The following is a 25,853-nucleotide window of genomic DNA, read 5'->3' as shown; positions in this document are numbered from 1 at the left end:
TTCGTACAAATATTCAATTTTCAAACTTACTATTTTATTATAGGCAATGAAAATATGTCGGAGATTAGCGTTATTTACAAACATTCAATTGTATATTAGTTTGAAATTATCATTGTATATCACTAGAAGGATAATTTTGATTATCCACATGATTTTAAATTATTTTGTTGATTTATATTTGAACAATTGTACTTGTATGTACGAATTATTAAATTGTTTTCTTTGGAAAAAAAACTTGTTTCCTATTTATAAATTTGAATTTGAAAGTTTAAATTTTATATGGTGTCTTGATTTGTACAGTTACTGAAAGCCGTTCAAAGCCAAATAACCATGCTGCAGAACAGAAAGTCTCGCACAAATGCTGAGCAGGCTACCCTGCAAAAGTTGTTTGTGGAGCAGCAGAAGATTCTTCTATCCGGCAAACTAGTTCCTACAATACCTGGCCAGCACGCTCAAGGACTCACTTTTGTAAGTTTTCGTCGTAATTTTACTCATGCAATAATCATTCCAATCTTTCTTACCTCTCATTTTCCGATCTTTCCTTCCATTGAGAATGTGTATTCTAGGGCATTATTACCAAATTTATTGGTTCATCTTGTTTATACTTTATGACTTTTTCGTATAGGAACGTGTTTCTAAAAACCATCTAAACTTTCTGTAATACCTTAACACCTGAATATTAAATCAAAAGTTACATAACAATGTAAAATATCACTGTCATTTAGATCATCCAAACAACGAATTCCTCTTTTTTATTTTTAGATTGATTAAATCATATGTCATATTATCTTACGAGATGAATAGATCAAACTTATTTTAGAATGAATCTACAAAGTTGAAATCAGAATAATTCACTTTATTCAAAGAAAGTAGTTACAAAATAACTCTCATTGATGGAATAATTATCCAATAGTTTATCATAAGGTATAATAAAATAAAGAGATTGAATAAATAGATTCTACGCTATCACTGCAAAAATTCAAATATCGAAGTATTATGGTTGTCACACCACTATTATTCAATCTCTGGTAAACTCTACCAATCATCCAGTAGTTTTATTCGATATGGATAACTACTACAATATCAGATTAGGGTTTTTCATCTAATGATATGCATAGCAATGATTGGAAAGGAAAAGCAGGCTCAGCCCAAAACTTTTCCTACCTTTCCTAAAATTTGCTGAAAACAGTTCAAAAAAGCAGGCTATGTTTTGCAATCTGAGTCCAACTTTCAGTCAAAAAATGAGCAATGATAGAATCCACAACAAACAATTATTATCCTAATTTGTTAGTATTTTTGTGTAATAAATGATCGAAGGATAAGTTTTTTAATACAAGTTACAATAAGATTTATGTTCTAAATGTCGAAGTTGTATTTTTTCTTTTTGCTTTAGTGATTATATGAAGTTTCGTTCTTTGCCAATAACGATTTAATTTGATTGTTTGAATGGATTTGCAGCAAGTATCGACTCCAGTGAGACTGATGTCGCCGCCCGCCACAAGTCCAAGCAGCAACGTGCCGAGCAGCAGAAGTGTGGCGGCCACCCCTCCACCCCCCTCGCCAATCCCCGCGCCTCCTCTCACTTCACCACCTGTGGAATCCCCCTCCCCCACCCCTGTACCTCCTCCGCCTCCTCCCGCTCCCCCTCCTCCTGCCCCGCCACCTTCGCCTCCACCGCCAGTTCACTTCCAACCTCCGCCTCCGCCGCAAGTGGCCTCCGCACCACAGCCACAACCGCCCCCGCCTCAACCTCCACCTCCACAACCACCACCACCGCCGCCCACCACCAGTTCAAAGGCCACTTCACCTCTGCACGTGCAGGTAGGTCCCGAAAACTTTGCATCCTAACAACATCTCGATAATATATCTTGAGCACACAGGGTCAATAATAGCGTAGAGAAGATAGCATAAGAAGATATCACTTCACTTGGTATAGGGCGTTTGTGTTCCTAATTTCACTGTTAATTCAAGATGATAGTCCTTGTAGTTATTTTTCGTGGAGCTATGTGACGCTGGTAGTATCTTATACTTTTACGTTCTTACGCTCTCACCCGGCCAAAATATTAATAATAGACAGTAGTCTAAAATAATCGGGTTGAGTTAACAAAAAATCGGCTTGAAATTTGGAACATAAATAACCTACACCATGGGATATCTACTTATGCTATCTTTTCTCTAAGATAGTAGCTACCAACGCATCACACAGAGGGACATTAGCAGCATCCAAACCCATTCATCTCACAGGGACAATGAACGGATTTTCACTAGCGTCTAGTAGACGCCACTATTGTTTCTGTGCAGTGTGCTGAGGTGTTGAGTGTATAACTAAACAACACTATTTACGACTTACAGTGTGCTCAGAAATTAGTATGGACGCGTTCCAAGGCAATGGCTCCCATCTTCAACATCTCTGCAGTACCTTGCTATAACCTTGGAGAATAGTCCCAGTGAAAAAAAGAATATAAAATAGAACAGAATATTTTTATTTATCATTAAATACAATATCGTGCATTATTCTACACTAAGTAACATTATTGTAGTGAAGTACTTGTAGTATTGTAGTAAGTACGTTAGTGAAGAATAATATTAGCTTCTATATGCGAATACTATTCGCTGTATAATAATTATTGTTCGAATTATAAGTACAATCGAAACAGTGAAAACGTTAAAATCTGCTGATACCTTATAATTTGTTCAGACTTATCATTTTTACATGAGACCTAGGTTTGTGATTGTGTAGCAGAAAACGAAGAGGATAATGATGAGAGATTCCAATGATGTGCTCTTTTGTAAAAATAAAGAATGAATATTTTTATTCCTTCGGACTGTTTTATTATATTAATTGATGCTAACCTAATGGAACTTGAACCCCACGTGAAATTTTCAAGTATGTCACAGTGAGCATTTGAACAATATTTTTGTTTTTTAGGTTGGCACACAGACATGTTGTCTCCCAGAACCTCCCAGTCCACCTGAAATAAACTATGCAAAACGTGCAGGCCTGTAAGTGTAATTGAAAGTATATTTCTAAGTTAGTGAACTAGGTTCAGCTGTGTAAAGAATTTGTGTATATATGTTTGTGTATATATTTAAGAATTTGTGTATATCCCAATTGATATCAATATAATTATCTTGATTCTTAACTACTTCGCCTAATAAAGAATTTTTTCATTTTTTTTTTTATTCTTGAAGCAAGGCAAGATAATTTATAGGCAATACTGATAATTTATATTTGACAAAGATATGAATCAAATAGCTAGATACAAGTTATGATGAGACTAACAATATCAGTAATTTTTAACATGAAAATTATATAATTTATTACTGACATTTTTATACACATTCATTCCTCAGTAACTCAGAACTAAAAATATCACGAATCACATAATTTCTACATTTATATGTTTGCCTTGCTTCAAGAATAGAAAAAAATGAAAAAAATCTTTATTAGGCGAAGTAGTTAAGAATCAAGATAATTATATTGATATCAATTGGGATATACACAAATTCTTAAACTGATCAATTAAGTTGTCAGTTTAATACGAGGTTGCGTTGCAGAAGTTCAATACTGTTCATTTATTATCAAATCATAATCTTCTAACACATCACACTACACTATTTGAAAAACAAGAGATTATATCACAACAATTCCAGCAGACTAGCAGAAGGTCTGTTGAAATTAGGAAAAATAAAAGTCTGGTTCTTGATCAAGGTTTGATTCTCATTTACTACTGTGTTGATTTGAAAATAAATTGATGAATCATTCAATCAGTTATTTATCAATACAATTATTACAATGATCAAAATATACAAGAATGTTACTAGATAAGAAATATAATTTAATTAATTATATTATATCAATACTTTTTTTATATAGATATAGGAGTCATTACTCGTGCTCCGAAAATGTTAAAACACAAATGATTAATTTTAGTTTTATAGTTCCACGATGATATTGAAAGTATCAACAACTCTAATAACTTAAATGGAAAAACTATATGATTGAGATTATGATTTGATCTTATGTGAATTTTAAAATTTTAATTAATGGATTATTGAAAATAAACCAATAGCCATCCTTTGTATTAAAAATCGTTATGCAAAATTTTAAGTTGAGTAGTTGAGACATGATGATGCGTTTAACATGTACATGCATGATTTATGATTATTCGTATTCCGTACAGGTATAAGACGTTTCCTTCCTTTATATGTATGTAGTATAGATAAAAACATTTTGCATTAACTTTGAATATGGTGTATTGATGATTCAATTTGTTGTGTAGGGTCCATCTCAATCTGTGTATTAATTACCACTTCTTAATGTTATGTTATTAATACATACAGCTTTGATGCCTTCCTAAAAGACCACTCATATTTTGAGTATGTAACTGTTCTATCATGGACAGAATTAGTAATGTAAAGTACCTTTGGCCCCACACTGATAATTTTTCGAATGAGACGCTAATAAATGATGGCCAAAGTTGGTGGTAGCTGTGAGTAAGTACCGTCGGTGGACAAAGGGTTAATCCTTCTAAATGTATTTGCAGAATTGAGCAGCAACTGAACCTGGACAAGCAGGGCGCATGCGCACCCGACACGAGCCGACCGTTCGCGAACGCGAATGACGCATGCGCGCGACTGGTGAGCTACCACTGCCTGGACGACCCGGTGCTGAGTCAGCGCGACCTCGAGAAGGCCGACGAGTTCTTCGAGGCCACCTCCCGTCATCTGCTCGACAAGAACGCGCACATGCTCAACAAGTACAACTATCTCCTGCTTATGGAGAGCATGGTGAGTTCGGTTCCATTATATTAATATCTTACATTACAAACAATTACTCTTTTTTATTTTATTTCATGAAATATCGCTGTAAACGCCATATGGGGGTAGAAGATCTCTAATTACTTAAAGGAGTCATAGGTGCTTACACAGCAACATTTTGCTACCTAATTAATTTCTTATGTTTTGAGTAATCTGCTTGGAATTTGAAGAACAAAATATACTGTACATTTTATCAAAAATATTATTTCCGAAGAAAAATACCTGCCAATAACATGCTGATAACTGGTTACTAATACTTTTCCAATTTTACTATTAGAAATGAATACTTGATCGGGTGAAAGGTTTTTATAAGGAGCTAAAATTTTGGCACTCACCCACAGCTATCACTCCTACCATAATTCTAATACACAGGACACTTAGGCCAATTGTGTGGCCGGAAAATAACTGAAACTAACTTCAATTTTTACAATATTGTTGTTTTTCATGCGCTTGATAACTCGGTTGTTCAACAACTGATAACTTTCCGTCCGGAAAACTTCCCCCTCTCGACGTCAGTGTGCCAGAAGGCCTAACTGCTGCTCGTGGAAGAAGAGTCTGTTCTCACGAGATCCGGCAAGCGGGTACTTGCCAGGTCTGCAATATTCCTCTGTGAGAACATCTACAAGCTACCAAACATCCGCCGTCTCCGGCTGATAGAGGTTGATAAGACCAATTTGATCATCTGAATGATCTATCGCAAACGCATGACCAGTTGAACAATAATCAATAATTTGTTGGGTTCAATAATATACTAATTGGGTAATCTAATACTTGATTGGTTAGATGGTTACTGTTCTCAGAAAGTTGTGTTGTCTTGGAAGAGCTTATTAATTGTGATGTGTTTGGTTGGTGTTTTGCAGAGGCAAGTTCAGACGAGCGAGTTGATAATGCTGGGAAGGATGTTTGTGGCCGATGAGACGGCTCAACTGGACCAATTGCGACAGGAGGCTGCAGCCGCCGCAAATGCCCCCACTACTCATCAAGGTAAATTAATCATAGATTCCTCTTATACAATATGATACAAATGGCTGAACACATTAGATGACCGTTGACAAGGACATAAGGAAAACATTTAGCAAATTGACCTACTCTTCTATGGCAACTGGCAAGTCATGCACTAGAGCAAGTTCCAATTATTTGTTTCCAAATAAGTTATTGTGTTTGACTGAGGACAGTTCTAGTTCTTTCTCTTGTAAATCGTTACTCAAGAAGTAGGATAAAACATTTTAACATGAAACCTGACATATATCTTATCCTAAAGTTTCAAGAGTTTTATAAGTTTTATCTTCTTTGTTTTATCATAGAGAAAATATAGCATAAGAAGATAACCCATGGTGAAGGAAATGTTTCAAATTTCACTGATAACTCAAGCCGAGTCCTAGTAGTTATTTTTCTTGAATCTATCTGACGCTGGTAGTCTCTCATACTGTACCGTTCTAACACTCTCACTCGGCCAAAACAGTAATAATAGACAGTAATCGGCTTGAGTAAACAAAAAGTCTGCTTCAAATTTGAAACAAAAACTACCTATACTATGGGATATCTTCTCTGTGGTAGTTTCATGTTGTTTATATTATTAGCTATCTATATCTATGTAGTAAGAGCGTAAAACGCGACTTTATTGCTTGAGTCACTACCTAGAATATCAAAACAAAATCATAGACAGCTGATTTTAGCGAGTGTAAAACGTACTGAACATGCGCAGCGAGCGTAAAATAGATTATAGGTTACCTACCCAAGAATTGGTTGTTTTACAAAAAGTTCTCTCTCAGTACTTGGAGAAGTGTTTTACGAGCAGTTGTAGAAAAAATAATGTTTTGTATGATGAAAATATTGTCATCATAAAGTATAATACTATCTACGACAAATGAATGAATAATGATTGTGATGATGTGTCATTAGCATCAACGGCAACGTCGGCAAGCGTGCAGGCAGGTGCAGGTGCCGGTCGAGAGAGGGAGAGAGAGAGTGGCGGTGCCAAGCGGGAGCGAGAGGAGGGGGTCGACGGCGGCGCCGAGACCAAGAAGAAGCACTGTCCCGACGATGACGAGATCAAGGCCCAAGTGCAGGACGCCATCGAGAGCATCCTCAACCTGAAGAGTGACCCGGCGCTCGACGAGGCTGTCAACAGCATCCTCTCCAGCTGACCTGCCTCTGCCTCCTCAGCTCGCTGACGTCTCCTAGTCCGGACATTGGTAAACGTCCTAGCAAAAACCTATCATTGTTGTATTTTTCTGTGCGTCACCGCAACATATTAGTTGATTTGTGAGTCATTATCGAGCTCTGAACGTTGTTTATTGATAAACGTCTCAGCAGAAACCTATGTTGTTCTTGTCCTTTGCTTGTACACAAGATATTATAATATTTTATTTGAATCAATTTTGTGGGCCATTAAATAATTATTATAAAATAAAATATATTACTCATTGTGCAAGATATTAAGCCATAGTTTTTAAAACCGACATTACTCGTTAAAACCAAATTGAGAATATTGTTCCCGATAAGGGACGGACTGCGATCATTGTTTATTTGTAAATATCCTAGCAAAATCCTGCGGTTGTCTTCTTCTGTGCATGAATACAAGATATTAGATTTTGTAAATGCATTTTTGGGTCGTTCGAGAATTAATGAAATAATACTCAATTAGTCATACGTTTTAAAACTAATGATATTCATGAAAAAGCGAGATAGGATTTGAAAATTATTTTCCATATGATATTTTTGTTTTGTGTAATCAAATCGCTTGAGCCAAACTAGCTAGGCATTATTCTTCTCAAATGACTAGATACACAATTCATTTAAATGATAGGTTTCTCCGTGAAAATTTTTGTATCCATTTAGTTGTATTGGTCCTGGTTTGATTTCCAAACACATTTATTTTCATGCAAATATTGGGGGTAACTGTTCATACTAATCAATTGAAATTAAAGATCATTGAATGAAGTGAGAAGGGGATGGCTGCAGAAATACTATTGTATTTAAAGGTACCTAATAACATGTTTTGTATTATACCATAATCAATGGGATATTTTCTTATAAACTAAGTTCTAGACTTTAAACAGCTGGAGTCAAAAAATTGGCTTTCGGAAACGGGGCGTGGTCGCAGTTTTTATGATAATCATTTTTTTCTCATTTCTATAATAATTGGAAACGTTTTTCCTTGACGAAATGAAACATTCCTAAATAATTCAAAATAGTTGGAACTTAACACTATTTTCTCTTTATTTTATTTTGTGTTCAATTTTCTAGTTTTTTGAAATTTAATTTGAACGTGGACTGCGACTACGCCCCGTTTCGGAAAGCCAATTCTCTGACTCCAGCTGTTTAAAGTCTAGAACTTAGCTAAATCCCGAGTACGGAAACCGGCCCATAAACTTTTCACTACTCAAAATAACTTTTTACTACTCAAACTTTTCAAACTGAAAATAACCAGTCACCATACAGATTTCAATGGTAACTTACTGTTTTCAAGTAGGTGACTGGTAGTCTACAAAATCCATCAGGCTCATTTAAATGAATAAAGAATTTATTTTTCCCTTTTCATTCATCTCATTGATGGCCTTTTACATTCTCATTCTCATTTGTATGACATCTCATAAGATGTGTATTGGAAATACTGTAGTTTGATCTTTCTTTCAATAATTTCTCATTTCTGCTAGCTTATCCAATGAGAAAAATAACGTTATTAGGAAAAGTTAGAAAATTTTGAAATAAAAACTTAATTTAAACTTCCATTTTAGTTGAACTTCTATTATTGGAAATTAGCGTAATTTATATGTTGCTATAGTGAGGTTCACTTTATAATGACGTTCAAATTGGTCCACGTTATAATTGTTTGCTTAGCAATTGTATTGCTATCCTTGTCTATAATTCAACAAAGCTGATAGCGCTATATCTTTCTCGCTTTGCTCTGTTGCCAGATCGTTTTTTAACAGTGTAGAAATATAATTAATTAACAAAATATTTAATCTGGATTATGAAATCATTGTAAAATATAATTGATTATTTTAAACGAGAGTGAACCGTTATTATTACATCAATAAACCGGTATCACTTACTCTCCATAGAAGGCATTGACATGACAGAGGATCTGCAACGTTGATCTCCTATCTTTCTCCACTGCCATTATAACGTGGACCTCACTATAGTTTATTTTGATGTCAATATTGGGGATCAGCCAAACAAGGTTAAATATTAGAACGTTGATATTAATCGCATTTTAATTTTCAACTAATTGAAATTATAGTGTCTTTCATTTGTATTATTTTGTGATTGTAATTACTGGAAGACCTGAATTGATATTTTGTATTGAATATAGTAATAATATAGTCTTACCTACAACCATCACATGATTTTATTAGTATATTGTTTTTATTATCTAGGTTTTTGCCAATGACGTTTATTGAATAAACAATAATGCAATTGATATTCAAAAATATCACCTATCATCAAGGTTTATTACTTTGAGTGTCATCAAAAACTGTGAAATGAATTTTTCTATAGAGTAATATATGGTATAGTTATTTAATAATGTTCTGTAGTATATTGTGCTTTAAAATCTTGAATTCTCATTCAAACTGTTGCCTAATCGTTTTTCGTTTGAATGTTGATTGATTAGTTTTAATATCATGAATTTGAATTGTTACTGAACAATTTGACATGAAAAGTCTCAAAATCATCACCTGTAGACATAAATGATGCTGTGATAAAATTAATTACTTAGTAGGTATCTTTCAATTTTTGTCATTATTTCTGGTTTTTCATTGTATTTATTTTTAAGTTGGCCAATTACTTATGGATATTAATTGTCAATTTAGTTATTATAGTAGTTATGTGTTTTAATTTAAGGTCTTATGTATTGTAGTGGTATCTCGTAAAACTACTAGTGGTACTCAAGTAGAGTCGGCTTTTTGGGGTATGTTGATTGAGAAAGCTGGTGATTACCTCAAGCAAATATTACCTACGCTACTTTTTGCGTTTTTTCTTCATTCGACCAAATAATCATTTCTAATTGCTTCTATTTTCCTTCTATTCTGACTTGTTTCCAGTGATTGAGTGCTTTGTTTATTTCCTATCACAAAAGAGTTTTTACCTCTATTCATAGGTTGCCTCCCTTTTTCTATATAAAAGCTATCAGAGCCATATCAGTGTATCTTATCTTCCAGTACATGCATAACTTTTTTAAATTGGGTTTCATCTTTGTAAAATTCTCATGGGGACATGAAATTTTCTTGTGCTCAAAAATTTTAGGCAGCTTCTTTGATTTACATTATTTAGCGCTAGTCATTAATAAGTTTTGCTTCTATTATTTTTCTTGTTTTTTATTTTTATTCTAGCAATTCAATATTATTCGAACTTGAAATAAGCGAATGTATACTGTGGTGTTTAGAAGTTGGACTTTACATGACTTGGAATAATACATTATGAACCTCATCACTCAAACTTGTTAATCATGGTGCAGAATAAATATTTCTATTTTGTGAACAAATTCTCTGTAATAAATCTTTTTCGAAATGATTCTTCGAATAATGGTAGCTATTAATTTGAATGAGGTTCTATTTTTTAATCAGATAATGGATTATTTAAAGATTACGTTGCAATTTAAAGCTAATATTGATTTGTGTCTTCAGATACAAAACTTGTAGTATCTTTGTTCTTTGCTGAGACATATTGATAAAATATAATTTCCGATTGTGTTCCAGTCAACTGAAGAAAAAGCAATAACATTACAATCATAAATTCATATTAGGATAACTTATTAAATAATGAAAAATGTGTGTCTTTCTGATCACTTTACATTTTAGGATCAACATACTTTTCAATATTGTGTGTAACACCAAAGTCTCAAGTTTTTAGTAGGCTTGACATATTTTAGCATTCAAAAATGAATTATAGTATTCATTATTCTATGTAAGAATATTGTCCTATTAAGATAATCGAAATAGTACCTGCCTTACTACTGAACTCTGCAACTAAAAAAGTGTCCTGAATAATTGTAGCAATTTTAATAAAATGTCATTTTCTATCGTTTTAAAATAACTGAAAATGATTATAGTTTGAACAAAAACATCATTTTCTGTTCTAAAATTCTATTATACTCGTAGTATCAAACCGATTAAAAATACTTCACACTGTTACATTCTCAAGTGTGCTTTATTGAAATTGATAATTTTCAACCGAGTAGTACTATCGCCCGTATTAACGCACAAGTTCTCTGTTTTCATCCCACAAATTGAATCACTGACATTAAATTAAGAAATATCAATTTATTCAGATTTCATTTTTATAATACTTCACTCTGATTAAAAGTAGCCTTAAAAAAGTAATTCCTTAAAAGCGAAAAAAACTGAACTTTACAACGAAAAACTCTTCTTCATGAAAATTAGAACTGGATTGTGTAAAAACATTATAATTGTTAAAATGTATAACATCATTGTATAAAAATATTTATGGCTTCAGTCAACTCTAGTTATTTCGAACATTGAAAAGCTCTGTTACTTATTAAATGTTTCTACTGCTATTTGACTAAGAGAACATATTGCATATTGGATATTCGCAGTGTAAAGAGTAGTGTTTAATATAATTAAAGTTGACTGGATGTCCATGTATTGCATGGTACCCGACTGATTGAATTTTTGTTATATGAAATGACCACTGTATTCTGTTGAGGCTTTCTAACAGGCATTCAACAACTTGATTCTAAACCAAACGTTGGCACAGATCTACCTGCACCTTGATCAATGCATTGTAAATATTACAAGCTGATATTCAAATTTATTTTTACCAACCTCCACATGAATCAATAATTATAATAGGTAACGCATAAACGCAAGGCAAGTAGGTGCTAAGCCGCATTTTACAGTGTTTTTGTCCTACCTTTTAAGATTTTTCAGTTCATGTTTACTTTGAAACTGATAGTTTTACTCTACTTTCAAAATATTATTTTCTCATTTCGAGCTTTTCATCCAGTTATTTATGCTTGTAAAATCACTAGTGATAATAATTAGAATATGTTCGTTTTAATCTCTCATGTGTCATGCAATACATAAATTACAAATAATATATTTTGCACAGACTGTATTAGTTTCAAATTCAGCTCACAAGTATAACCAGATAAATCTGGAAATATTCTTTAGAACTTACACAATAATTTCTATCTGATTATTTTTCAAATTTCTCAATATCAACAACTATCTTTATTGGAATCTATAAATCTATTAATTATTCTTGAATCTACTACTATTTTTTCGCGCTTGAGGTTTTGTATGTAGAGCGGAATAACAGACTTCAATGAAATTTTCTCCATACCTCAGTAACTCTTTCTAGAACATGTATATTTTTCAATTTTCGAGAAAATTATAATGTATTTTAAATTGATAATTCTAATTTTTCAATTTGACTCTTATTAATATTATTATCTACTCCTTTACCATTAGTATTCGCACATAGGCACTCAAGAAAGCCATAAAAATGTATGTTACTATGCTGTTATGTACTTTCATCACCATAAACGATAATTTTTTACTCGTCTGACTTCAATGTGACTTTGCAATCGATTTTATAATTGATAATTAATTTCTTTTTGTATGTATAGATCATGTATTAGCCTATAAATCCTCGCAAACGAATAAGTTAGAAGACTTCATTGTAAATGAGAGCAGCTCTTGTTTAGTGTTTTATTAGAAATTGAAGTCAAGTCCTAAAACATTTGTTACCTAATTTGTACGTTCTTGTACTCTAGATGCAGCTTCAAATCGTTTTAACTTCATTTTCTTGATCCTTCAAACAGTATGAGGTATTACAAATAAGTTACTTTCATCTTTATTATTTATTGCTTTTAATAAATAACTTTTAATCCCACACTAAATTGTAATATTCTGACAACTGTTGTATGAAATTAATAGCATTTTCTTTCAACTTTTTGCATATGAATCTTTGGATACCATTGGAATATTTTCTGATCAGAAATATATTTCTATTTTTATTTGAAAGTTCTTTATGTTCGAATGTGTTCTGTGTGATTTTGTTGAATATGTTACTTTTCCGATATCAATGATTCATCTCAATTTTGATGCAATGTATGAGCCATTCAGAATACAAATTTAAAAATTCACAATTAAATACTTTCTCACCTTGATAATTTTGAAAAAAAATTTTGGTCAGCAGTATTATTTAGAAATTTCCTATATTCTTTAATATCTTGAAGATATACTTTTCCAAGTTATTCATTGTAAATAACGGTATTGAATCCTTCAAAAATTCCGTAGGAAACTCCATTCCTACATATTAAAAATCACTGCGATCATGTTCAACATATATTATCTAAAATAGTAATTTTAATTATGCAATCTTTATTTATGTACATCTTTATTTTGCTACTAGCCAATCAATCGAATTACTGTACTTAGGTAGTTGAATTGAAGCTGTTAGTTCCGTTAACTGAGTTCCTATCTACTAAAACTGAATTTTATTCGATTTACTAACTCCAAAGTTTTCAAGTGATGAAATTTTTGTAGAGCTGAATATTGAGAATGCTAATCATGTCGGTTTGAACTTGTAAGCTTAATTTGTTTCAGCTTGAATTAATTTATATGTGCTTAAAAGATTGAAACTCACAGTGTCATGATAAACCAATAGTTCTATCATTGTGAAATAAACATTTGTGTGATCTTACTCGCGCAGGTCTTTAATAACAAAATTTAAGTGATGACGAAGTTCTTGGCAAAGACTGATTCCTTATAATAGCTATGGACACATTCCATTTAACAACTCGCATGTGAATAATAATTCGAATTATTTGTCGATAGCATCAAGCTAAGGTTGAAGGTTGTGATGAGTCCTGAGATCTCAAGGACAATTTGGATCCTATATTGGACTTGAATATGATGTTGTACAAATTAATTTATATTTGAAATTCACAATGGAAATATAATGTCTTGTAAAATTTTGTAAATAGATGTACAGTACTTTTACAGATAAATGGAATTCTAATAATTATACATCGATTATTCATTTTGAAGTTTCCTTATTCATATTTCCTTGTATTCGTGCTTATTGTGGTTGCAGAAAAAACAGAATGAAAGTGAGGAGCAGAAACAGATATTATACAGTAGGCCTACTCTTGAAACAATGTCAGCTAGGAGCCATCTCGTGGTGCGGCTACTAGGCCTATATTTGATGTTTCTTTAGAAAAATAATCGACAACGGGCTAACCGAGTATTGTACAATAATAAGAAAATATCTGTCTTTTATCTTTAGGGCTACTTTTGAATATGAATAAAAATATAAATCTGAGTAATTTTATTCTTTATTCTTTTTTTACAATGAAGCACAGATTGGGAGAGAAAAACTAAGAATACCTTGCACTATTTCTCTCCCAAATTTAGGTAACATTAAAAGTCCAAATGAGGTTATGTCTTTTAGATTTCCGTAAAATATACTGTCCAAAAATATTTATACAAACTATTTTTTTTGAATTTAGATGTTCCAAATACCAAAATAATAATAATTTATAACAAAATTAATTACATTTAAAAAGGGTACTAAGATTTATATTTTTATTCAAAACAATATCTTTATGGGGAAGAAGGAGTTGGAAAATATTATTTTCAAAGAACTTTTTTATGTAAATAATTTTATAAAATTTATACATTTTAGTATTTACAAGAGACAATTGGGTGAATATTTGTATAGTAATGTACGTATTGTCTTGGATTTTTCCCAGATGCATTGTATTGAGAGGTTCGCTCTGTGAAGTGTGTTTAGTGATCATCATATTACCTGCAATAAGAAATGTTCAAGTTGACATGATTTGTAATAGATTCAGGACTCAATCTTCGATTGAATTAATCACTTCTAATGTGATGAAGCAATGTTTGTTCAGCTTGGAATAATGTATCGTATTTCCTCTATTGCTTAACAGCTTAACCATCTGCTGGCCGTTTATACACTCACATCTCCGACACGACACCCAGAATGTTCTCCGATTGGCTAATTCTCATCAACAGATGATTGATTCTTTACCAATCGGAGAATCAATAACTATCTCTTCAATAGAATTACAGTATTCATTAGAAAAATTTTCACATTATTGAATAAAGTATTTTTAAGCTGGATTCGCACAGGGTATCAGTGAAAGTGACCGGCACAGTGAAAATATAATTATTTCCATGAGTTTTGATAGGACTACTACCACTCAGCACGGCCAAGCGAGTATGAATATACCCATTAGAATTTATGAGAATAATATGCTTATTGAGACCATTGAACGATTTGGTCAAATAGAACAAGATGAATCAAGCAAAATAATAATTAGTGAAGAAATGTAAAATTTAGTTGGTTACTGAATCCATTAATAAGTTTCATTTAATAGGCGCGTTATATATTGTTTTCATTTGGAAATAACAAAATCATTAATTGAAGAAAGAAAATCTTACCATCCTCAACTTTTATCTTCATTGTCATCTGAAGATGAATTATAGTCAGCCGATACAAGATTTGGAACTGAAGTCGAGGTGATTCCCAACGATTTTTTGGTCAACGTTTTTATTGCTACAGATGGTAGACGCAGAGCTTTATGCCTAATATCTCTCTGCTTTTCACTGGCACCTGAAAAATAATTCGAAATAATTTATGAAATATATTAATGAGATCCCCCCATACATATAACAGAATTAAGCATAAGCAATGGCGGCGAAGTAATTTTGAGTGGAATAAATTAAAAAAAATCAATATGTTTGGAATAGTAGACTTAAATAAAGAGAAAAACACTCACAAAATAAGTTGAAAAAGAAAAAAAATCACGAGCACAGGGAATACTAGAAACAATATAATTAGTAAATCATAACAAAAGGGAGAATTAAAGTGGATATAGAATTAAAGTGATATAAGAAGAAGCTATTGTCTTAGGTTACCAAAAACAAGAAACAAGATCCTACAAGAAACTTGAAAATCACGATAAACTCACTTTCTAATTGCATTTACAATAAGGGGACTAATCTCCATTTCAATATAAATACATAAAATGACTTGAAGCTCGCCAGATGGAATAACACAAAACCAAATTGATCATGTTTTTTTTATTGGTAAAAGGCATGGCTCGGACATATTAGATGTGCGAAGTTACAGAGGGGCAGACTGTGATACAGATCACTATCTCGTTAAAATTAAGTATAGGCAAAGAATAAACAACATGAAGAAGTTCAAAGGTGAGAAACAAAATAAATTTGGAAGCAAGATGTTGCTAAGAGAATATGGAATTCGGGAGGCATACAATCAAAAATTGACGGAAAAATGGTGGAAAGAAGTGGAAGAGAAAACATCACAGTGGGACAAAAGTGGGAAAATTTCAAGCAGATTGTTACGGAAGCTACACTGGAAACGGTTGGGTATGAGAAGGAAAAGAGAAATACGTGGATGGATGATGAGTGTTTGTAAGCATTGAAAGAAAGAAACTTGGCAAGAATGAGAATGATGAGTCGGAAAACGAGGGCCACAACTGCATCCTTTCAAGAAAAGAAGGCATGCAAACAAGCTGTGTCGCAAAAAGAAGAGAGAGTTTCAAAAGAACAGGGTTGACGAAATTATGGCTTTTGCTGGAGAGAAAGAAGTTAGAAAGATGTATCTCCGTATAAGAGAAGAGAAGGCTGGTTTTCAACCTCGAACAACTTTTTGTCAGGATAAGGAAAGCAATTTGTTGGGATGGGAAGAGCTGATTATGGATCGTTGGAAAGAATACTTTCATGATTTATTAAGTCGAAATATTGAAGAGGAAGATAATGTAAACATTATTGGCCCAGATCAGTTCATTGAACAACCACCAATGTGTGACCTGAAGGAGGTCATCCAATCACTCAAAAACAATAAGGCGCCAGGAGAGGATCTTATAACGGCTGAAATGCTCAAATCAGGTAATGAAGAATTGATGGAATGGCTACTCCACTTGATAGATCAAATATAGGAAGAAGAAGTAATGCCAGTGGATTGGCAAACAGCCATAATATAACCCATTCATAAAAAAGGCAGTATGCTTTGCTGAGCATAGTTTATAAAATCCTAGCAAAGATAATTGGCAAGAAGCTGAAACCCTACTGTGAGGAAATAATTGGAGATTATCAGAGTGGCTTCAGAAAAGACAGATCGTGAATAAATCATGTATTCACCATAAGAAATATAATGGAAAAGTGCTACGAATATAACATTAGTTTCCATCAACTTCATAGACTATCGGCAGGCGTTTGATAGCATAAAGAGAGCTAGTCTAATCCAGACTATGTTAGAATTTGAAATTCCACACCAAAACTCATATGTCTTACTAAAATGACACTCCACCAAACAAAATTTAAAGTGAAGGTTCAAGGAAAGCTCACTAGCAGTTTCTCAGCAAACATAGGCCTTAGACAGGGAGACGTATTATCTGCTATGTTGTTCAATCTAAGTCTTGAAAAAGTCATTAGAGAAATAAATGTAAACCCAGGAGGTTCAATAATGAACAGAATGCTTCAATATATGGCATACACAGATGGACTTGGTCCTGATTGCAAGGAATAGACACACATTAGAGGAAGCATTCAGGCAACTCAACGGAGGATCGGCACATCTCGGGCTCATGATAAATAAAGGCAAAACCAAATATTTGAAACGCAGCAGGGTCCAACACACTGGTAAAAGGAATGACATAAAAGCAAAACTAGCTGCCGCAAACAGATGGTATTATCATAGAAAAAAATAGTAAGTAGTTGACAGAGCGAAGTGAGGTCTAAGATTCAAGTCGACGGTTTGGAATTTCTCTTAATGTTTAAATGTTTTTATGTTGCGCATTTACGGCGAAACGCGGTAATAGATTTTCATGAAATTTGACAGGTATGTTCCTTTTTAAATTGCGCGTCGACGTATATACAAGGTTTTTTGAAATTTTGCATTTCAAAGATAATATAAAAGGAAAAAGGAGCCTCCTTCATACGCCAATATTAGAGTAAAAATCAGACTATATGATTATTCATCATAAATCAGCTTTCTAGTGGACTATAATACTACCCGTTCAAAAACATCGATCATCTTGAAAATGTATCTTTCCATTAACGTTAGTAGACAGTTGACTATAATACTACCCGTTCAAAAACATCGAACATCTTGAAAATTGTATCTTTCCATCAACGATGTAGACAGTTGCAGCCAGACCTGATAACAGCGCTCACACTCACATTCCGGGACGACACGTCACGGTACGATATATGACAGAAAGCTCTATGTTTATTTAGGATTTTTTCTAGACATTTTAAATTGATAAATTATTTATTAATTTTTGAGAAAACATAACAACAGGTCAATGTAACTCACTGAGCGCGAGGTCTACTGTTCACAGAACTATTAGTAATATTCATTCAGGTAACAAACAGTTCTGTTGGGTGATGGAAGTGATTTTATTGTTCATACTTACTTTTACATGGTCGTAGTGCTAACAGAGATGCCATCTTGATGTCATCACTGTTTTCCGGTAACAACGCTATAGACAAACTGGACTTTTTCAGTAGAGCTTTATCGGTCGATTCTTTGGCTTTCAAATCCTTTTTCCTCGCCTGAAATAGAGAGATAAAATAATAAATAAATTATAGATTTATAGAACAGAATTAGTTACAAAAACATAGTAGAATATCTAATTTAATTATCAATAAATATTGACTTTGGTGTGGGGAAGTTAGTTTTATAATTTTATTATTATGGATGTCACATAATTCATCTTTACCACTAAGCACCAAGTATATTGAAACATACGAAATATGTTCACGGAAGTGAAAATCCCTTTTTTGATAAAGATTTTATTTATTAAACCAGCATGTTATTCAGTGGCTGGAGTAGATTGTCTGCCTGGAGCACCCTGAATCTATAAACAAAGGAAAAACTCGGAAAAATATCAGTCAGCACTTTAATATAGACGAGCATTTAAGCCGGCCGGGTTGGTCTAGTAAATAGCAAATTTCAGTCTGCAAAATGGTACAAAATTCGGTCTGCTAGCACCACCAGGTTTGTGTGTTCGAATCCTGTCGATGGCATGGATGTTTGTTGATTTGATCATCTATAATAATAATACTGAGGGTTATGCTCACATAAGGCTTGTGCGTGGGTAATGAGTGAGAGGGATGATGATGAGAGATGACGACTACTTTTTAGGTTTGTCGGGATCGACAGTTTCTCATCTCCTACGAAGGACGGGAGACACAAGCACAAAGAAACACGCACAAGCAAAAAGCTTATATGGGCATCATCCGCAATAATAAAATTGTTATTCTTTACATGATTATTTATACTCGCAGAAGATATGATGAACTGAAGGAGAAAACGACGTACCCTGAACTGAGCTCTCAATGCACAATTAGTGGCGAAATCATCCTTCCATTTGGACTCGTTGCTGTTCTTGAGCTTTTCGAGAGCGGGCGTCGATTTGCTGGCAGTGCTTTCGTCACCCCGCCCATGCTCCAGCTTAAACATGGCGTCGTCGAACAGCCGGCGCTGCGTGGCTTTGTCTTCGGGAACGATCTGCTCGTTCTCCGTCGGATCCCAGCGGTTTTCCTGCCGTCTTGCTCCACTCACTATCAAATAGTCAAGGTTCTGAAAACAACAACAAAATATCCTTAAGGTATTTCCCCTGAAATGCCGACACGCAGTCGATGGTAAGGAACGTGTCTCCGTAAATACTGGACATTCATGAGTACAGTTTCATGAACCCATCGACAACATGATGACACGTGCTCGATGTGCAAAGAATATCATCAATCGTCGATTATATTTTATGAAATTTACTTTAAAGAAGGATGACGAAATAACAATCTTCTTAGCAAATAGAAATAGTATCAATATTCATCCTGCTTTTGGCACACAATAATATTTATCCTACACAAATTTTAAAAGTTTAACAACCAATATGACTGGATGTGATATGGTTGGGTTTTCTTTTAAATATAACCAGTTAACATCGATGCATCTACAGTAAGAACCTCCTGTCAGTTTAGTAACTAGTTTGTTTACGAGAAACTTTAGTTTTAGAAGCTTAAAAATTTTACGAGAAGCAAACAAGATTCTTGTAACAATATGAGACATTTGTTATTTTTGGACAAAGAACCAAATAATATTTACATAAATACACGACATAAAATAGAATAATTGGTATTTTGACCAAAGAGTCGGATACCTACTTACCCCGGGATCTGTTTTTATCTCAAAGTGATTATCACATAGATGGCATTTCATGCGGAATTGATAGACTGGTGTTGAATAATACATTCCAACTTTCTTCTTTTCAGCATTATACCTATGCAAAACAAATAGAAAACATTAAAACTTGAACTAATCGGATAAGTAAAGAAAGATTTTATTGAAACAGAAACTATTGATTACTTTGTTATTTCTTTAGCTATATTTTTTAGAAGTAGACTCGATAACAATTTTTCTTTGTCTTATATGTATTGTGCTCGCTGATGTATATCCAGAGGAATGAAAAGCAGTTTCAAAAAAGGTGTGATATGCACAGCCACAATAACAAGACATGCGACTAAACTGGAGGTGCCCCGGAACCGACTGGCAAGGAACTACAATAGCTTCCCATCACAAGCAATAAAATTTTTAACAGCCTTCCTATGCAAATTCAGGATAAACGGGACTCTTGGTTCTATACCACAGTGAAAAATAAACTCCTGGAAACGCCACTCTGATTACTACAGGATTTTAACGAGGAACTTCTTTTTGGGAGTCAAGCACCTCCATAGCACGAATATTAGCATGCAGGTTATTTTACTGTAATAGGAAAATACAGACACTGCCTATCTGGAAATCCCAGTCCAATTATTATAGTAATATAGTTACTGTAAGTAAGTGTAGAGAAAAGTGAATAGATATTGGTAGACTCACCTGACACCCATTCCAATATGGTTTCCACATCCATCACACCAAATATTGTAGGGCATTTCGAATCTGATAATGATAATGCCCAGATGTATTTTTCGTGCTCGCTCACGCAAGGCATGAGTGCCGACGAATTTATTGAGGCCGCCCGCATTTGGATTGTAGTCGGGCGGGTAGTACTTATTGGTTCCTTTACGTTCACCCATCTTTTCTCAAAACCTGATATTAAAAAAATATTGTACATAAATAACAATAAATTACACATTCAAATAAACAGGAAATCACAGTACCAATACAATCAGTGTATCAGGGATTAAAATTACCTTATTAACACTTGTTATTGATCAATGCCCAATTGCCCATATCGCGTTTTATCGCGTATGCAGTTTTTAGTCCAGGCAATAAAGGCTCAAAAAAGGGTATAGATGGAAATGTTTGGAAGACTATGTTTGACCCTGCAGTTCTGTTGAGTGTCCTAAGTGGGCACCTCTTGTGCTAAGGGGTAGGGGTGGTTCAAATGTACCATTTTTTGGGTTTCTTGCATAGGGGAGGCATAAGTTAGGCTTTCAATTTTAAATTAACTTATTATAGCTAAGCAAGGCCACGTGAGTTTCTTGCGTTCGCTTCCGGCAGAGAAGCGGTTTGAATCAATCTAACTATAACACTCTGATTGAGAAATATCAATAATTAGAGAAATCTACTGTAATTATAATTATTGATAAATGATCGCACATTAATATTTTGCTTCGGAACTGTTTCCGTACTATCATGCAACTGCATTTTGTTTCTCTCTAATCTCATCGGCCTCTTATCTTCAGTAGGCTAACGGCTTACCTCTTCAGCTCTCATTTTTACATTTCAACATAAAAGCCTGTAAAGTATTTCTATCCAATCACTTCTCTACTTCTATTCTATGTTATGTAATAGAGCTCACTCGTGTTAACCTTTATAACAAAAATAGTTACAGAATCACGATCTATTCTTTCAAATTGGCGAGGGTTTAACGTTGCTAAGGACATATATTATAAATATTGTTGTGGTATTGATTGTTGTCATGGATCTCATGGAAGTAAGAACTTCAAGAGGGAAAATGGGGCTCCTTTATAACTCATTTATCTTCCGTAAATCTAACACTTTGAGTTGCGGGAATCTTTCATGGCGTTGTACTAATAAAAATTGTTCTGTAACCTTGTTGAAGACTACACCAAATAAATCTACACTAGTAGAAATGAGAGGGGATTCTCATAACCATCCAATTAATATGAGCGGCATTTCCTTTGTGAGTGGACGGAATGATGGTGATAACGATGATGATGATGATGATGATAATGATGATTTTATTCAGCGCACAAATCTGGATCTAGATTCTGAAAATTCTGAACCTGAGAGACTAAGTAGTGATAAGGATTTAAATGTCTATTTCCCTCTCCCAACATTTGACGATAGTAAAGCTGAGTTGAGCTTCATACGCTCCAAGATTGTTGAGTTGGAGCATATAAAGACCAAGTTGATAAAAAGATCAGTTGAACTGGAGGCTACTGAGCTTGAACTGGATAAAGCACCCGATACCTCCTTGATTGAGGGGAATACGAGTGTAGATGTACCTCCAATAAGGAGTCGTGAAGGTGACATGCGCGTGGTAGAATTGACAAAACAAATTATTAACATGGAGTTACAGATAAAGGAAATGATATCCACAATAAGGACATTGGAGATGGACAACTTAGTGTTACAGAGTAAAATCATAAGTCTGAACACTTTAGCTGAGTCGTATCAGAAGGATGAAAAACAGCTGATAAATGATAATGTTGAGAATACAGAGGGGATATCCAGTCATTGCGGGGGAAGGTCAGGGGATTCCGCACACGAAAATAGGAAAGCATTCAAGAGCCTCATTATAGGGGATTCCATGATTAAACACCTGAAATCTGACAATATTTTGAATGATAATACATTTATTGTGAGCTCACCGGGAATTGGTATTGACGATTTGAAGAACTCTTTAAAATTATATAAGGATGTTTATAATGTGGTTTTGCTGAATGTAGGGACGAACTGGGCTACTCTTTAAAATGAAAGCTCTAATTAAAATGGCTAGGAATACATTCCAAACAGCTACGCTGGTGGTCCGGGAAGTATCTAAGCCTTCAAGACAAACAATACGAAATACGCCAGTCACACCTGATGAATTCAATGAATTTTTTGTCTCGTCTGTTCTCCATATACGTGAAAAGATTGATACTCCTCCAGTGTCAGCTGTGCAATTACTTGCCAGGAGTTCTGCTCCGGTTTTCACATTCAAATTCAGGCCACTCTCTTTCAAGACTGTTGAAGACATAGTATTGAAAATGAAAAACAGCAAAAGTAGGGACATATATGATCTTTCAAGCTCCTTAATTAAAGCTGTGATTGCTTTTATTGTGACTCCTCTTACAAATTGTATTAATGCCTGTATTGACGATGCAGTTTTCCCCTACATTCTGAAGCATTCCAAGACAGTGCCAGTTCATAAGAAAGGGAGTTGGGACGATCCTGCCAATTTTCGACCTATATCAGTAGGATCAATATTTGCAAAGGTTTTTGAGACTGGTATGGCAATGGCATTGTATGAATATTTTGAAAGCAAGAATATATTCACATCTTCCCAGTATGGATTCAGGTCTGGTCGGTCAGCAATTGAAGCTGTGGAGAGTTTGGTGACGAATATTTTGAAGGGTTTTGAGATGAATAGCCTTGCTGGAGTAACCATGTGCGATCTGAGCCGTGCATTTGATGTTGTTGACCATGATATATTGTTGGCTAAGCTTGAACACTTTGGCATTGAGGGAAAGAGCAATCAGCTGTTGAGATCATATTTGACGGATCGTAGGCAGACGGTTTGTGTTAATGGTGTCTTCTCTCATCCAAGATATGTAAAATATGGCGTCCCACAGGGATCGAATCTGGGGCCATTGCTTTTTATAATAATGACAAATGATATTAGAGTGAGTGTGGATAGTAGGATAGTGAGCTATGCTGATGACACATCATTACTTTCATGTGATGCAAATCTGGATATGTTGAGGGGAAGGATGGCTGATGCTCAAAACGACATTTCTTCTTGGTTTCAGGCAAACTACTTCTTATTAAATCGAGAAAAAACCAAGTCACTTATTTTTAATTTGAAAAATATAAAAGATGAAATCACTTCAGCTAAGCTACTTGGTATTATTCTAGATAAAAAATTAACATGGACATGCCACATTGACTGGTTAAGTGGTCGGCTCAGTAGAGTGGTTTTTCTTATAAGACGACTGAGAACTCTTGTTCCTCAGCAATATTTGAGAACGTCCTACTTCGGGTTTTTCCAGAGTTTAATTCAATATGGGCTTATCCTAAGGGGTGGAGCAGCCAATACTAGTAGGGTGCTGCTTCTTCAGAAAAAAGTAGTAAGGCTTATGGCCAATGCTGACTACCTCGCTCATTGTCGTCCAATATTTGTCTCGTTGGAGGTTATGACTGTGTTCAGCCTGTACGTCATGCAACTCCTGGTCAGGGTCAGGGACGAGTTGGATGTTCTTGAATGTAGGTCTGAGATACACGGGCATTTCACCAGACAAGCATGTAATCTGAATGTTCCTTTTGTTAGGCTAAAAAAGCTTCAAGGACATTATAGAATATTATCAATCAAGGCATTCAATAAGCTACCTGTTAGTGTGAGAAATATGAATCAAGCCCGTTATAAAACTCAAGTTAAAAAGCTGCTAACAGAGAACCCATTATATAATGTAGAGGAATTTTTCAATTTGACCGTCGATGTAGTGAATACTTATTTTGTGTGATGATAATATATGTTTATGAATTGGCTCAGTAGTTTTATGGGATTTTATTCTTGACGACACCTTATGTACATTTAATTGTATTTATTGGTGGATTAACGTATTCTATTCTATAGGCCTATAACTCGAAAACTATGTATTTTACGAACTATCTTTTATAGTTTTCGAGATATCCGCTCTTGAAGATGTGATATTTTTGAAAATAAAAACAAGTTTTCCTCCAATTTTTTGCCATTTTTGCTCTTATAACTTTTTAAAAATTGATGGAAAAATCTATGCTGATTATGAGCTTACAGAGCATTCAATTTTCTCCAATTTGATTAAAATTTTACATTTTCACGGCACTGTAGGGGTGGGGACGTTTGATATGTTTACCTCCTTACTACCCTAAACAGAACTTCAGGGTTAATAATTTTCTTCCAAACTTTTCCCCCTATAACACTTCCTCAACTAAAATAATCCTTGATTGAATTATTTTAAAGAAATATATTTGAACTTTATTGTTACTACTGAATTCGATAAACAAAGTTGAATAACTACAAATTACCCTTTTTTCTATGGGTGATGCCCACACAAGCTTCAGCTGAGTAAAGCAAAGCAGCATAGGACTATTATTGAGTCGAAATTAAAAAAGTATAACTTAATCACTTAAATCCATGTAAGTTTATATTGTCAACATTGACAAACATTAATAATAATTTAACTCACTATTTATATAATGTTTCTGCTGCTGTATTATTTTTTTGTGAATAAAGATCATTTGAATTTAAATTTTTAATATTGAATTGTCAATATTGGCTGGCTATTGATTAGGCTAGGCAAAGTAGTCGTCCACCAGCGAACTATTCTATTACCCTGGATAACGATCTAGCAAATTAAAAACAATATCAATAATTATTGAGGGCTACATTGAATAGACGTAACCAATTGAATTCACAATTTCAATAAAAACAAATAAAAAGCATAAAGCAATGCAACTAAAAATGTACGGTAACCTACAAAACAACAGAGATATCTTCATTTTTTAAATGATTGATTTAAATATCAATGAGAGAAATTTGAAAGTACTTACAATAATTGTTATAATCTAAATTGACTGAAAATTGTAGTTATTTTTTCATAGAAAGCCAAATTACAAGATAAAATAAAGTAATATAGGCTAATAAAATTATTATCAATTAGACAGACGACATGAAAACGAATTTACGTCGATGTCGATAGTCGTTAGTGGATTTTCTGCGTATCACGATTCTCGAGTATCGAATTTAATCGACTATGGAAGCTTGGAGTGCCGCAAAAATTCAAATTAAAAGTGCT

General features: G+C 33.9%; 2 protein-coding genes across 2 annotated transcripts in view; one reads left to right on the top strand and one right to left on the bottom strand.

The window, feature by feature from the left end:
• Positions 1-13,820, top strand: part of LOC111058233 (chromatin modification-related protein eaf-1) — a 46,651-nt gene extending 32,831 nt beyond the window's left edge. The window contains 6 exon segments of the mRNA XM_039431473.1: positions 301-468; positions 1,456-1,821; positions 2,930-3,003; positions 4,548-4,791; positions 5,682-5,805; positions 6,724-13,820. Of these exon segments, the coding sequence (XP_039287407.1) occupies positions 301-468; positions 1,456-1,821; positions 2,930-3,003; positions 4,548-4,791; positions 5,682-5,805; positions 6,724-6,968 (1,221 nt within the window). The 3' untranslated portion in view covers positions 6,969-13,820.
• Positions 13,821-14,438: 618 nt separating this feature from the next.
• On the bottom strand, positions 14,439-25,759 carry LOC111058254 (coiled-coil domain-containing protein 130 homolog). The gene is made up of 7 exons (XM_022345759.2): positions 25,609-25,759; positions 20,725-20,937; positions 20,017-20,128; positions 19,168-19,428; positions 18,260-18,398; positions 15,258-15,429; positions 14,439-14,601 (listed from the first exon to the last, which is right to left on the bottom strand). Exons 2-6 carry the CDS (start codon positions 20,922-20,924, stop codon positions 15,263-15,265), a joined length of 879 nt encoding a protein of 292 aa, XP_022201451.1. The 5' UTR covers positions 20,925-20,937; positions 25,609-25,759; the 3' UTR covers positions 14,439-14,601; positions 15,258-15,262.
• Between the last annotated feature and the right edge of the window lie 94 nt (positions 25,760-25,853).

This window comes from Nilaparvata lugens, chromosome 6 (assembly GCF_014356525.2).
Source record: "Nilaparvata lugens isolate BPH chromosome 6, ASM1435652v1, whole genome shotgun sequence".
NCBI lineage: Eukaryota > Metazoa > Arthropoda > Insecta > Hemiptera > Delphacidae > Nilaparvata > Nilaparvata lugens.
The sequence above is the reverse complement of the archived record's forward strand: the minus strand, read 5'-3'. Positions and strand labels throughout refer to the sequence as shown.